General features: G+C 36.1%; 4 protein-coding genes across 4 annotated transcripts; 2 read left to right on the plus strand and 2 right to left on the minus strand.

The window, feature by feature from the left end:
• Window positions 423–4,480, plus strand: LOC104768580 (uncharacterized protein At5g03900, chloroplastic). Its single transcript, XM_010492581.2, has 14 exons — window positions 423–963; window positions 1,231–1,338; window positions 1,438–1,538; window positions 1,640–1,723; window positions 1,814–1,889; window positions 1,995–2,060; window positions 2,212–2,301; window positions 2,464–2,529; window positions 2,625–2,761; window positions 2,867–2,953; window positions 3,047–3,110; window positions 3,338–3,481; window positions 3,841–3,997; window positions 4,106–4,480. The coding sequence occupies exons 1-13, from the start codon at window positions 559–561 to the stop codon at window positions 3,982–3,984; spliced, it is 1,572 nt and encodes a 523-aa protein (XP_010490883.1). The 5' UTR covers window positions 423–558; the 3' UTR covers window positions 3,985–3,997; window positions 4,106–4,480.
• On the plus strand, window positions 4,611–6,034 carry LOC104768582 (iron-sulfur assembly protein IscA-like 2, mitochondrial). The gene is made up of 4 exons (XM_010492584.1): window positions 4,611–5,006; window positions 5,261–5,385; window positions 5,498–5,606; window positions 5,798–6,034. Exons 1-4 carry the CDS (start codon window positions 4,824–4,826, stop codon window positions 5,861–5,863), a joined length of 483 nt encoding a protein of 160 aa, XP_010490886.1. The 5' UTR covers window positions 4,611–4,823; the 3' UTR covers window positions 5,864–6,034.
• Window positions 5,797–9,035, minus strand: LOC104768581 (ABC transporter B family member 29, chloroplastic-like). The gene is made up of 10 exons (XM_010492582.2): window positions 8,378–9,035; window positions 8,194–8,280; window positions 8,010–8,117; window positions 7,654–7,920; window positions 7,393–7,476; window positions 7,059–7,275; window positions 6,880–6,965; window positions 6,595–6,782; window positions 6,358–6,487; window positions 5,797–6,255 (listed from the first exon to the last, which is right to left on the minus strand). Exons 1-10 carry the CDS (start codon window positions 8,975–8,977, stop codon window positions 6,109–6,111), a joined length of 1,914 nt encoding a protein of 637 aa, XP_010490884.1. The 5' UTR covers window positions 8,978–9,035; the 3' UTR covers window positions 5,797–6,108.
• On the minus strand, window positions 10,693–14,094 carry LOC104768583 (signal recognition particle 54 kDa protein, chloroplastic). Its single transcript, XM_010492585.1, has 14 exons — window positions 13,837–14,094; window positions 13,602–13,734; window positions 13,336–13,403; window positions 13,151–13,252; window positions 12,837–12,989; window positions 12,672–12,749; window positions 12,418–12,543; window positions 12,228–12,330; window positions 12,006–12,106; window positions 11,774–11,911; window positions 11,451–11,670; window positions 11,269–11,354; window positions 11,033–11,161; window positions 10,693–10,953 (listed from the first exon to the last, which is right to left on the minus strand). The coding sequence occupies exons 1-14, from the start codon at window positions 13,993–13,995 to the stop codon at window positions 10,846–10,848; spliced, it is 1,704 nt and encodes a 567-aa protein (XP_010490887.1). The 5' UTR covers window positions 13,996–14,094; the 3' UTR covers window positions 10,693–10,845.

Here is a 15,434-nt window from a genome sequence, read left to right on the forward strand (position 1 = left end):
AAATTCCATCCATGTTTTGCCATGGAATGAGAAGAACTCAAAAGCGAAAAAAGTAACAAACCATATCTTAATACCTATTATTAAATATCAAATGATGAAGAATTCATATGCACTAAATTATTTTTACTATTTAGCATATGTTTCAGAGCCAGTCCACTATGGTTCAAAATGTTCTGTTCACATCTCTTCATCATTATAAGATTAAGTTGATTTTGTTCATAGTTAAGAAGAAAGTAATGTAATCTTGGTAGAGACATCCACTAAATTGAAAACCAAAAAAGTAATGTTGGAACGTTTCCGGTTTAAGATATTCTAACCGGTAATATTTGAAGAGCCGTACCAATTGGTTTGGTTTGGTTTGGTTCGGTTTTGGATTTGCTGCTCTGCGACTGCGTCGTGGGCGAGAAGATAATCAATCGCTTTTTCCAGGCACTGGGCAAAAAAAAATCCGAAAGCTTCGATTTTGAACCATATAAATCATCTCCCATGGCGGAAATTCAAAGTCTTTACTAGAGAAGACGAAGACGAAGAAGAAGATAAAAGCTTTGTGATTAGAGAATGGCGTGTGTATCGACATGCTTAAGCCTCTCCCCTAGGTTAACTCAAGTGGGTTTATCATCAAAGAAGCCTTTTTTGATTCGCCTCAGATCTCCGGTTGATCGTTGCTCTTTTCCCGGAATCTTGACGGAGGGGTGTCTGAGCACTCGTCGGAAGTTCAGTCGCCATGGAATCGCGGTGGTGAAGGCGGCGAGTTTAGATAAGGTTAGCGGCGCAATCAAACCGGGAGGATTGGTGGAGAGTGATAAGTTACCGACTGATGTACGGAAACGAGCGATGGATGCTGTGGACGAGTGTGGCCGGAGAGTCACTGTTGGTGATGTCTCTAGTAGAGCTGGCTTGAAGGTTACTGAAGCTCAGACAGCTCTTCAAGCTATTGCAGCTGATACTGATGGGTTTCTTGAGGTACTAGCTAGTTCAGTTTCATGAGCATTAACTCAAATTCATACATAAATTGAGGAGATTCTGATATAAAGTGTTGATCTTTGTTAAGAACGAAAGCAACAATACATTAGAAATTTGAATAGCTGTAATGATATTAGTGTAGAGAAACTCAATTGCCAAGATTTGAGGAGATTATGATAAAAAAGTATTGATCTTTATGCTGCGTTACATGTTCCGTTTTAGTCTGTGTGAATGTGCTAATATTCAATGAAATGTTTCTTCACTCAGGTGTCGGATGAAGGTGATGTGCTTTATGTTTTCCCAAGAGACTATCGAACTAAGTTGGCTGGCAAGTCGTTAAGGATACAAATTGAACCATTTCTTGATAAGGCAAAGGTAGTGTCTTTTTTTGTGTTATGATTATTTATCCATTACCTTTTAACAGTGAATTTGATATGAACTTGAATGTTCTGAGATCTGTTATGTGCCTGGCAGGGTGCTATAGACTATTTAGCTCGTGTTTCCTTTGGCACGGCGCTTATAGCGTCTATTGTTATTGTCTACACGTCAATTATAGCCCTGCTTTCAAGCAAAAGGTATGTATTTGACTTGACTTGCAATTAACTTATCTTGTTATCATTCTGGACTGTGGTTTCAGTTTGAATTTTGCTCTAACTTTTTTGGATTTTGTTAAAAGCGAGGATGATAATCGTCAAAGAAGACGCGGGCGCGCGTATGATTCTGGAGTCAACTTCTATATCAACCCTGTCGATCTGCTTTGGTAATTTTACTGTTCAGTAATTATCAAATCGAGATCATTAATTGATTTAAGGGAACCTCCTAGTCATATTTCTAGTTTTTTTTATGTAAGGTACTGGGATCCCAATTATTACAACAGGCGACGAGCTCGTGAAGATGAAGGAAAGGGAATGAATTTCATAGAATCTGTAAGTGGAAACTGAATTTGAGAGCTTTCATGCTTTGTTATATGTTCCCCACCCTCATTGCTTTTTAGTGGTAATGGCTTAATTTAAGTATCGGTTGATCTCTAGGTTTTCTCCTTTGTGTTTGGAGATGGAGATCCAAATCAAGGAATTGAAGAAGAGAGATGGCAGATGGTAATGTACAGGACTTGAATTTACTCATTTTTTTTCTTCACATCAGATCTCTAGGTTTTCTCCTTTGTTAAATGTTATGAATTTGAAATGATACATCACGCTCATATAAGAAAGTTTTAGTAATTTACTCGTTTTTGATAAATATTCTCAGATTGGCCAGTATATAACTTCCAGAGGAGGTGTTGTTGCAGCTGATGAACTTGCTCCGTACCTTGATGTGCCATCTTCAAAGAATGCTATGGTTTGTTTTGCCTATTGTCTCTTCCAAAGGGAGCTAATGAAACTAATTTTGTTATGCTGAAAGCTGTCTTTGTACTCCTTTACCTCTTGCACTAGTTGTATCACTAAATAAAGTAAAAGACATACTGTTCATCTTCTCAAGTTTTCTTTTTAATGTTTGCAGAACGATGAATCCTACATTCTACCTGTTCTTCTTCGGTTTGATGGTCAACCTGAGTTGGATGAAGAGGTATGCAAACCCTTTTTTTTGGTTGCTTGAAATGTGCATGATCTGCTGCTTTTCCTTTGGTCATTTTTTATTAACAATTATATTCTGTTGCTTAGGGAAATATTTTGTATCGCTTTCCGTCCCTGCAACGTACAGCTTCTGGATCTAGTAGACGAAAAGAATATGTGGGGAAATGGTTTGACTGGGTTGCAGATATGGAGAAATTCTTCAAGGAGAAAAAATGGCAATTTAGGTTCTTATCATTGTTTAAACCTGGATTTTAATGTCTTACACTTGTGAGAAATTTTTATTGCATTCGTGGTTCAGTTTCTGATAATGGAATATTTTTTCTTCACAGTAAAACAACTACATCCGAGAGAGCATTGGTCATTGGCCTAGGTGCAGTAAATCTTTTTGGTGTGATAGTTCTAAACTCATTGCTAAAGTAAGGCCCTCCTAGATTATACTCTGCCTAATATTCCCTTGTGTGTGTATATATAAATGTCTAACGCAATTTTGTTTTTGTGTTCGTTTCCAGCGAGATGACTGTCATGCCAGGTGGATTTCTTACATTTGTTAAGAACATATATCCACTACTTCAGGTATGGTTTAGTTTCTGTTGATACGGCAAACTACTTTTATTAAATTGTTTCCTGATTCTGGTTCGCTTTAAACATGATTAAGGTTGTTTCTAAGCATAATTACTGACACAAACAAGTTCTTAGTGGCTGTTTTCTTACTTCCAGTTATCCAGATGACTGGTCTTCGTTAGAAACCTTGTGAACTAATTATCTTGGTCTCCTTCATGATTGTACGAACGATTATGCAGGTATACGCAGGTTCATTCTTTGCCATACCTTTGATTCGGTGGTTTTCAATCAAGAGAAAGAATAACCAGATAGAGAACAGAAACAAAGCTCGGCTACAATTTGCACGAGCACTTGAATCTCCAGATATCGCACTACGGCGTAAGGTAGGCACATCAGGAGATTGTTTATTTTTGGTTTATGTTGATTGCATTATATAGAATCACAGCCAAACATGCTATATTTTCCTAAGAGGAGATAGGTTCACCTACAATTTCCATTAGTACCCTTGCCAACTAACATCAAGGGTTAGGCTCTGAATCTTCTATGATGCCTGCATATCTGTGGGATCTTTTTATGTGATTACCCACTTGTGATTGCTTTATGTGACAGTTGAGATAGTGGCTCTTATGGTGTGCTCTATAAAGCACATTTGTTGGATTCTTCACCCCGAAACTTCATATATTGTGTTTTTCTCTTATTACTTGGAAGTTGTGAAATAACGCGTTGATATGATGCAATGCAGCTACTAAGTGCAAGGGATATGGCGCAAAAGACAGTCATCGGGAAGGAGCGGATCGTGTATAGTACAGATAGAGATATGATGGAACAAAACTATGAGACAGACGAGTGGGAAAGAAGATTCAAAGAGTTGGAAAAATCGGATTGAAATGTGAAAACTGGTAAGTGAATGAAGCAGTTTCACAATTTTCTTGCTGCAATTTACTAATATTGTGGTTCTATATGAATCACATACATCTCTCATAATCTCACCTCATCTGATTTTTTAGGGGACTTGTTGTGACGTAGTAGCTCACATATCATCCACAACACAGAACAACTATCTCAACAACTTAAAAAAAACATTCATGGACGCTCGGAGTTTCAAGAGGATTGACACAAGCCATGGTACATACTATTTAGACATTCTTCCTCTCTCTCTCTGAGACAAGAGAAATAATTGGTTTATAGGGTCTCTTTTAAGTTCCAGAACTGCTGCTTCTTAACACAACAAGCTTGTAGTCTTGTTTTATATCAGCCAGGAGATCTAAGTATTGCTACTTGTTCCTGAGAGTTACTAGATGCAACAATAGATTATGTACAGTAAAATTGTGTATATACGAAATTCCAAATTCGAATATTCAATGTATTAATATCTTTCTTTTTTTAAGAGATTTCATCATTAATTCGCAATTTAAGGACGAAATTGAATTGAAACGGAGTAATGGGGCAAAATTGGTAAATTTTAAAAAATTGTGGGAGCAATATAAAGAAATAGATGACGTGGAGGCTAAAATAAGCGTGGTGTTCACAAGACCAGTCTTTTCTTTCGCCTCCCTTTCTTCTTCTTCTTCTTCATCGTCGTCGTCACCAAAGTCTTATTGAAAGGAATAATTTTTCCAAAAAGCTTGAAACTTTCGTCTTCCGATGGCGAAAAGATTATAAAATTGGATTAATTGTAGAAAGATTGTTGAGAGAAAGGGATTCTGAAGGGATATTGAAAAAAGGATGTCGAGATCTCTGGTGAAACGTTTTGCTCCTTATTTGGCTGGTCGTATTAGAGAAAACCATCGGTTGCTTAATTTTTATTCCGTTTCTGCTCTTAAAGAAGCTTCTTCTTCTTCTTCTTCTTCTCAATCTGATACGTCTTCTTCTCTCGAGGTTGTCCATCTCAGCGACAATTGTATCCGGGTATGATTCATATCTATTTGCTGCTTTGAATTGATCTCTTTGTAAATCCGATTCAAAATACGTAATTGGTTTCTATTGGACTTTTGCTCTAATTTGGCGATTTTCAATGGAGTTCTAATTTGTAACCTCTTCTTACTTCTATATTGTTTGAATTGAACTTACCTGTTTTAGATTGTTGGAACTTGAAAGCAGACATTGTTTGTTGTTTTGCTGCTCCTTCTCTTGACTTTTTATGAGTGTTGTCATTTTGTTAGAGGATGAAAGAGTTACAATCTAGTGAGCCGGAGAAGAAACTGCTTCGCTTGGGTGTAGAGACGGGAGGCTGTTCTGGTTTCCAGTATGTGTTTGAGCTTGATACTAAAACCAATCATGATGACAGGTACTTTGATTTGATCACCTCAAGCCTTACTGTTACCATTCTCTTGAACAACCATGATTCATTCTGTTGCAAAACTGCGTCACTCAGTTATAGTTGTTCTTCAACATTGCAGGGTTTTTGAGAAGAATGGTGTCAAATTGGTTGTAGATAACGTTTCATACGACTTCGTGAAAGGTGCTACGGTTGATTATGTTGAGGAACTGATCCGTGCTGCTTTTGTGGTAAAACTAAACCCCTCTTTTTGTCATCTTTCTTTTTTTCTTCATTGCATATATATAGTCATTAGAAATCATTCTTGTATGTACCTTATGAGCTGATAGGGGACAAGATATAATTTTGAAACTGCATGTTTTTTTCAGTAACCCTTAGGTAAGATTTTCATTTGATTTCTGTTTAATGCTTTGGTGTTTAGGTAGCTGAAAACCCAGCCGCAGTAGGTGGATGCAGTTGTAAAAGCTCCTTCATGGTGAAACAGTGAATCGCTGAATCTGTCTTCTTTACATGGAGTAGAAACCACGTTTGATCTTTTGTTTATTACATGTATAATGATGTCATAACTAGGGAAAGATACAAAACTCCGTAGGCTTCTAGCTCAACAAATGATTTGTTCATCCTATTTTTAAAGAATAATGGAAAAGATTTATACAAAGAGGAATCTTGTATCTTCTCTTCATTTACAGAACAATTTGGTCTCTACCTGCTCTTGATCATACTTCATAGATCTCAAATCACAACTCCAGCTGACGATAGTGAGTCCTTGTGAGTACTTAACAGAGAAGAGCGACTTAACTCCTTTAGCTTTCCCTTCTCCACCAAGAACACTCTCTGCGCCATCATCACTGTCTCCAGTCTATGTGCAATCACAATTACCTGTTAATGCAAACATAGGAGCCATGGAACCATTTGTATAATCTCAGTGATGATTCACTTAAAAGGCTTTTTAGAATAGAAGAACCAGATATGTCCTTTTACCGTATGGTCTTGCATTACACGTTCAAGAGCTTCTCTGACTAGCAATTCAGACAAACTATCCAATGCTGATGTTGCTTCATCCAAAATCAGTACAGATGAGTTCTGATAGAGCGCTCTAGCGATAGCTAGTCTGCACATTTGCCAATATTAACAAGACAGTAAGCATCCTGAAAAACATATATAAACTGGTTTGGAACTTCAATGGAAGAAAGAAACAATCACTCTTCCAGACCCCACCTTTGCCTCTGGCCTCCGCTTAAGCTTGAACCCCTGGGACCAATTCCTGTGTTGTATCCCTCTGGTAGGTTTCTGATAAACTCATCAGCATTTGCAGTTTTTGCAGCAATCTCAACTCTCTTCATATCAATTCCTGTCGTGATATCTCTGTACCCAATGTTGTCAGCAATTGTCCCTGAGAAAAGAGTCTTATATGTGTACAAATAGTTAAGTAACTTCGATGAACCCTTATAAAAGTCTTGGAATGAATCATAAAAGGAGTAAAACTTGAGGACAGAAACTTACTGTGTCCTGTGAAACCAGACCAACATGCTTCCTCAAACTTTCCAATTTGATATCCTTGATGTCATTTTTGTCAATGAAGATAGAACCTATTCAAGGAAACATTGCGATTATATGACAAATCTTTGGTTCTAAACATTGTGATTAGAGGCATATAAGTAAAGAACTAAGATTTTTCTAACCAGAAGAAGGTTCGTAAAGGCGGAGAAGCAATTTGATCAGTGTAGTCTTTCCTCCTCCAGATGGCCCAACAAGAGCTACAGTCTCTCCTGCTTTAATATGAAGATTTAACCCATCCAAAACGGGAAGCATATTTTCGTCATACTTGAATGATATATCGCATAACTCAACTTCGCCAGCAACTTTTTCCAATTGAATGGCTTCAGGTCTCTCGATCACCTAATTTTCAAGACAGGGCCAAAAAGCACTTTGCATCAGATTTTGAGATAGACAAAACCAAATCATTAGGAGTATAATTGAAGAGAAAATCAGAGGAAAGATAGAGTGTAGTGGTACCTTAGATTCCAAAGAGGTCAAATCAAACAAACGTTCTATCGCTGGCTCTCCTTGTTTCAATTCATTATAAGCTTTTCCCAAATCCTGCATGATTCTTTAGATTCAAAATCCCAATATGACAGCTCCTCAAGGTAAAGTGGCTTAAACATATGTCTAATGAACTAGGCAAAATCAGATTTGATCATCCAAAATAATAAAGCAGAAGTAACAGTTTGCGTCTATGAGCAACAGATTCAATGCCAAACTGAAAAATGTATTTACCTGGACAGGATCGATTAAGAAAGCTAATGATGCCACAAAGGAGACAATTGCACTAGAGCTTAAAGAAGAGCCTGAAAGTATCACTGCTCCAACACAAAATATCGACAATGATCCGAGATACATAACTTGAACAATCTGAGGGATCAGTGACTTCATTTTCTTCTTCTTCAAACGTTCATCTAGGTCAGCACGAGCATACCTCTGAAACCTTACACTCTCAGAGATCTCTGCGTTATTAGCCTTCACAAACAGAATTGCAGGAAGAACCTACAAACCAAAAAAAGCTCTCCCTTTAGTAACTTCTCCCTATATGAAATTATGAACATACGGAATCTTAAAGAAGAACAGAAGAGTACCTCATTCAAGTAGGTAGAGAGTTGAGCAGAGGCAATTTGTGCCTTTCTGGATATCTTGCGAAGCCGGTCACCTAAATATGCTATGAGAAGTGCAACAGATGGGATCACCTAGAACAAAACCAAACCAATAAGAAAAGTGTAGAGCAAAAGACACACACAAAACAAAGACAATCACTTCACTCACCATTGCAGAGACTAGTGTCAAGGCAGGACTTGCAACAATCATATGTGCCGTCATTACAGATATCTGGATAGCACTGGGCACAACTGTCTGCCATACAAGTGTAGCATAGAGTTTATTATAATAAGCCAAAATCAACACAATCTATCCAAACAAAATTTGAAAAAGAAGGAAACTTTATACTCACGTTGAAAAGAGCATAGATAGTGTCAGCAACTTCAGAAGCTTCAGCAGTGATCCTGTAAGCAATATCTCCTGATGAAATCCCATTCCCACCTTCAAAGAAGTCTAACTCTCTCTCTAAAACCCTCCGATACGCGAAAACACGAATCTTGTAAACAGTGTTCAAAGCAGCTTCCCATAGAAACGCTTGCTGGAGATAATAAGCAACAACCTTAGCCAAAACCAAACCGGCCAAGACGAGACATTCGCCTTTGAGGTTCATCAAGCTTGCAGCGTTAGCGTTTAAGCTGGAAGTGAAGGAACCGAGCCTAGGAACAATCTGAGAAAGCGATACAACAGAGACACAGCTGCAAAGCCAGCCAAGGAGGACGGTTTTGGATTCTGATTGTAGATATGGTTTAACATTTTCAAGGGGTTTTAGTGAATTCACTGTTGGGTTATTGGCACGGAGACGGAGAGTGGTGGTTTTACGGGAGATCAGAGGTTTCGTGGATGGTTGAAATGTGGGTTTGTGAAAGAGGAGAGATGAGTTCCGGCGATGAGATAGCGGCGGTGGAGGAATGAGGAGACACTGCGGCGTCGTTATGCGGAGGAGAATTGCCATTTGCTCTCTCTCTACTAAACAAATCGAATCAAACAATCAAGTCTGCTAATTCGATGTGAATTCTCCTTAACCGAAACTAAACCGACTATTGAAGCTATCATCAGTTTTTTATGAATTTAATAGCCCAGGCCCTTTAATGGTCCATATGTATATACATTTTTAGTAAAGTGTGTAAAAAAAAATCATTTTTATTTTAAGTGATGAATAAAACTATGAATTTTACTTGTGGTGGATTATATATCTAATTTTTATTGATTTCTAAATAATTCATAAAATTTCGTTGACTTTCTTAAAAAATCATAAACTTTTGTTAATTTTGTTATATAAAACATGAATTTGAATTACTATAGGTAACAATTTAACGTTTGATTATCCGTTACAAGATTTATCTAAATAGTAAAACAAAAGCTTGTGATTTATTTAAATAGTCAATTTAACGTTTAATCTGTTAACAAGCCTTGATAAAATCAAGGAAAGATTGTAGTTTTTTCCAAAAGTCGATAAAAGTTAGAGGTTTAATTTACCACAAGCAAAATTTATGATTTTTCTCATAATAATTATAGATTTAGAAGAAAAAAATTAAGCAAATATTTTTCAAATTATTTGCAGAGGAGAATTGCCTTTGCTCTCTCTCAGTCTCTCTCCTAAACAAATCGAAATATACAAATTGCCATTTGCTAATTTTACTTAATCGAACCTAAACTGACTATTGAAACGATCAGCCTTTTATGAATTTACAACCCCAAGCCTTTTAATGGTCCATATGTGTCTATACATTTTGAGAAAAAGTGTCAAATGCTTAGAGTTTAAATGATTTATTGATTTTATAAATGGAAAAAATGTCAAAAAAACATCATTTTATTTTAAGTGATGAACGAAAATAAAAAACTCACTGGCGCCAAGCGTGAGTGAATGCTATATGTTTGTTGATTCTATCATATAACACATGAATTTGAATTACTATAGGTAGCAACTTAACAGTTTGATTATCCATTAGAAGATTCTTTTAAATAGTAAAAATGATTTATTTAGAATGTTAACAAAAATTCTTGATAAAGTTTACAAACTTCGTTAACGTCATGCCTTGATAAAGTCGAGGATAGTTTGTAATTTTGTTTGAAAGTCAATAAAAGTTAGAGGTTTAATTTACCACAAGCAAAATTCATTATTCTCATAATAATTGTAGATTTTGAAAATAAAAAACTAAGCAAAATTTTTGCACATAAACAAAAAAAAAAAACTAAGCAAATAATGAGTTAAATATAAGAAAAAGATAAGCATACCATGAGCAACAAATTGGAAGCTAATAATATTTACATGAGGAAAGGAGAATATCAGGTCGCATTCAGTATTTTTGCTACACTCCATAATTAGTAATAAGTGAATTACCAATTAATGACCATATATACATGAGAATTGTGAACCAAAATTCACATTAAAAATGAATTAAATGTACAATAATTGAGAGTCATCATGGTTATGAACTTATGATCATGATGAATATGGAGGGTGAATAACATAAAACTCATTCCAAAACAAAGATGAGTCTAAAATCTAACTATATACATATTAGTTATGCAAAGTCTATGAAGTTTTTAATTAAGTACAATTTGTATGCATCTCATTGGTTGATGATATGATAATATATTTTTATCTAATTAATCATGAGTTTTTATCACCAAACTCATAATTAGTACAAAAGGCAGTTTCCCAACTAAATTAAGGGGAAATAAGAGCGTTTGCTTGACGAATAAGAATCAATACACCATTTTAGTTTTTCCCCAAATTTTACAATTTTTAACTAGTTCATACTGAATACAAAAATTATCCGTTTTGAGATTAACCAAGTTGGATTGAAATAGTTCCTTTTAGTTACCAGAGCCGAAGCCACGAGGACCTGGCTTGCTCGATGCTGACTCTACAAATTTCTTCCTTGAGTCGGCCTTTCTCTTCCTCCTCGCAGTTCCAGGTGGAGCCTTAAGATACATTTACAAGAATCCATTAAAACTCTTTCAGATGTTAAACGGTGAAGAAGAAGAAGAAGGAAGAAGAAACCTTTTGTTGTTCTGCTTTCAATGCGTCCTCGAGACCGCTTAATGCAGGAATCGATCCTCCTTCCATTACTCCCATCAAGTTCTTCATTTTCACTCTCATTTGGAAGATTTGTGCTACGAGTGCGCTCACCTTAACAACAACAACAGCAACAAAAAAACAGTATTGAGAATCTTCTTGCTTCTCTTGTCTGAGATCTGCTGCAGAAACTAAGATTCGAAATCTGAGTGAGAGAGTACCTGCTGTTCTGTCTTTCCTGAATCTTTAGCAATTCTTTTTCTTCTCTCTGGTGATTCTGCTAGTAACTCTGGTCTCTCTCTTTCCTCTGTCCAACATATTTAAAACCAAGAATAAGACAACCAAAATCGAAATGCATTTTGTTTGTTTGATGGAAAGGAAGAAGGAACAGAGAAAAAAATACCTGGTGTCATCACTTCAATCATTGCTTCCATGACTAAAAGATTCTTTTCCGCTTCTCGGATTTGTGCTGGACTCACTTTCCCCATTCCGGGTATCATTCCAAGAACTCGTGTCATTGAACCCATTTTCGCAACAGCACGAGTCTGCTTTAGGAAATCGTTGAAGTCGAACTTTGCACTCATTATCTTCTTCTGTAGATCTTCAGCATCTTCTTGACGCATCTATAAAGACAGATGAAGAAGACTTTTCAATGTGTGTGTAGAGAGAGAGAGAGGGAGAGAAATTTAAAGTTTTGATTTTAATTTTAACTGAGAAAGAACTTACAACTTCTGTTGCCTTCTCTACAAATGAAAGCACGTCTCCCATTCCTAGAATTCTTCCGGCCATCCGATCTGGATAAAAGGGTTCAAGATCCTCCATTCGCTCCCCACGTCCTACCAGTTTTATTGGTTTTCCAGATACCTAGTGACACCCATTTACGAGTAAACTATCAATGTTAAGTATACATTAAGTAACTTTTCTATGACATAACTGATCAAAGAAGAAGAACACTAACCTCCTTGACACTCAAAGCAGCACCACCTCTTGAATCACCATCTAGCTTTGTCAAAATGGCTCCTGTGATTCCTATCTCCACATTGAATGTTGTCACCAGAGCTGTAGCAAGTACATAAGCTCATATTAGTATATGACGACGGATACAGGTCCGGTTCTGAAACTAATTCATATTCAGGATGCTTTGAATCTTCTCAACAAATGTAGAATACAAACAGCGTACCTGCAGCTTCTTGTCCAGTCATGGCATCAACAACTAGTAACACTTCTGTGGGATTCAGAAATTTCTTCACGTCTTTTAATTCATCCATCATGCCTTTATCTATCTGTCACAAATATTCAATTTCATGACTAAAGCTACAATAGAGTTATGATACAAATCATACAATGACTCTTAAAAGACGAAATATTACCTGAAGCCTCCCGGCAGTATCCATGATAACTACATCGACATTATTCTTTTTAGCTTCTTTTAGACCTTGCTTAGCTATATCTGCAGGTTTTACATCCGTCCCTGCTGTATAAACCGGCACACCAACCTGAAACAAAGAGGGCATCAGGAAATACTGATTTAAGGAATCAAATATCATCACATGTTCACACACAGGTTCTCTTTAGCCATTTCTACGAAAGCACACGATGCTTCAAAAAGTAAAAATTCCAATACCTGTTCACCTAAAATGACAAGTTGATCGATGGCAGCAGGTCGGTATACATCTCCAGCAATAAGCATGCAAGACTTTCCCTGTAAATATCATAAACGTCAGTGTAATTTGACAGAGAGTAACAAACAATCCCATCAAAGTCTCCACTGTATTTTGAAAAAGCATACCTGCTTCTTTAGGTAACAAGCTAGTTTAGCGCAAACCGTTGTCTTTCCAACTCCTTGGAGCCCAGCCAATAATATTACAGTAGGACCTGTTTTAGCAAACTGTAGCTCAGATACTTCTCCACCCATCAATTTCACTAGCTCATCATGTACAATCTGCAACATAGCCATATTAAGCCACACTTCAGTACTATTGAAACCAAAATAATCATCATATAGAGTGAGTCAACTACAAAAACCATTATGCTCATGAAAAAAAATATGGGGAAGAGATGAAACAGAAACAAAAATAAGAACCTCTTTTTATTGCTGATTACCTTGACCAACTGCTGATCTGGTTTAACACCACGAATGACACCCATTCCAACGGCTTGGTCGCTAACAGACTGAACGAACCTTCTAACAACTGGGAGACTCACCTGTTAACAAAACCGACTAAATCAGTTTAAGACCACATTCTTCAAAAGAACTCAGAATGAAACAGAACAAAACCACCACTCACATCTGCTTCTAGGAGAGCTCTTCTAATATCTCGCATTGGTTCAGCAATATTATCTTTTGTCAAGACCTCTGCAAGTTCAAATAACGTAACTAGCTTTAGAAACCGCTGCTAATCCTTTTTGTATCCACCAGTAACAAGATCACACAGCCCTTATAATTCAACAATCAATAAAAAAATGTTTCTCTAATCCATTCCTCCTTCTCGGCTTGTGTTTGAGTTTAGCTAACTTACCAAAGCCAAAGCTCAAGGGAAAAAAGAAATCGAACCTTCGCCTTTGAGTTTGCTCCAAGCAGCTTCGAGTCCACCAGTCAACTGACCAAACATCTCAGCTCTCACTTGGCTCTTTCTGTATCTTCCATGGCCAACAGTCTTCGAATTTACCCAACTCCATATCTCTCGCTACTCAACACAGAACATCATAAACTAACTAAAAGATCCTTACAAAACCACCAAAACAGAGATGAAAACGAAAACGAAAAGAAGCAAAATTTGAAGCCAAACCGTGGAGGAGAGATTCCTAGAGGATAAAGAAGCTGAATTGCTAGTTCCGGTGAACGCAGAGCTAAATGTAGCCCTACTGCTTCTCCTGTTTCCGGTACAGCTCTGAGTACAAGGAGCTCTATTCACGGTGAAATGGCTGGAACATTGCAGAGCCTCCATTAGTAGTGAGAGTGATCAAAGCTCAAAACTTGGCCGCAAAAATCTCTTCTTATCTTTCTTCTTCTTCCAAAGATGCAACCTTTTTTTGTTGGATGGTTCCATTTTATCTCTTTATATGACGTGGCCGAGTAAGATGTGAGCTTTCCATAAAACGCAGCGTATGTAATCCCCGGCCAGGAGAAGAGGAGGCGCGTCTGTTGAAACACGCGCAGCCGATTGCAGAGAGCCATCTAATGCCTGAGATCGTGACAAATGTACGGCTCAGATCTTACTTTATTGCAACATCAAAAGACAGCAAAATACAAGTGTTATTTAACTTTAAAGCCAAAAATATTAAGAAACTTAAGAAAGAACTAACAAAGTAAAAATTAATTTTGAAACAAAAATTTAAATGATTTTGTTTTTAAAAGTCTTAACCATATGAGAAAGAAAGAAAGAAAAAAATCATTTAAAAACAAATAATTAGAAACATGTATTATAAATCTACACAACAATGAAAAAACAAATTAGATTTATGGAATCTCTAATGATCAATAAATTAATCTAATGACTGGATCCAAAATCTGGTTAGTCTTCATATTGCATTGTAAATCTATTTTTCCCAGTTTCTATTATTTTTTAAAAAAATAAAAGATAAAAATTCAACTTTAAAAATAAAATAAAACCTTGAATAAATTTTTTTAGTTTTAAAAAAATAAAAATAAAGTTGTGAAAAATATTAAGAAACTTAAGAACTAGTAACAAAGTAAAAATTAATTTTGAAAAACAAATTTAAATGATTTTTTTTAAAGTATTAACCATGAGAAAGAATGAAAAAAATCAAAAATTATTTTGAAAACAAATAATTAGAAACATGTATTATAAATCTACACAACAATGAAAAAACAAATTAGATTTATGGAATCTCTAATGATCAATAGATTAATCTAATGACTGGATCCAAAATCTGGTTAGTCTTCACATTGCATTGTAAATCTATTATCCAAGTTTCTATTATTTAAAAAAAAAAAATTAAAGATGAAAATTCAACTTTAAAATAAAATAAAAACTTGAATAAAATTTGTGATTTTTAAAAATAATAATAAATTTGTGAAAACTTGAATAAAAGTTGTAAAAAAATTCCTTTAAAAATTATGAGAAAGAAAAAAAAAATCGTTTAAAATATAAAATATTGAATTATATTAATTATGTAAATAAAACAAAAAAGGGCCAGAAATTTACCTGTTTGATGGGCTGTAGTTGTTTTTCTTGTTGGGCTTTTGTAGACCTGAGCACACACGATCAACAACTCTAATCCTCTTTGCAAACAACGAACCGGAAAAAGCGAATCCCCCCCAAAGCTCCGATGATCCCTCAATCTATGGCTATCATCTCCATCACCGGAGAGTTTTTTCTCCAACATTGTGACTTCCGAAGCCTTGAATTCCGGCGACCTCTAA

The sequence above is a fragment of the Camelina sativa genome, chromosome 20 (genome assembly GCF_000633955.1).
Source record: "Camelina sativa cultivar DH55 chromosome 20, Cs, whole genome shotgun sequence".
Lineage (NCBI taxonomy): Eukaryota > Viridiplantae > Streptophyta > Magnoliopsida > Brassicales > Brassicaceae > Camelina > Camelina sativa.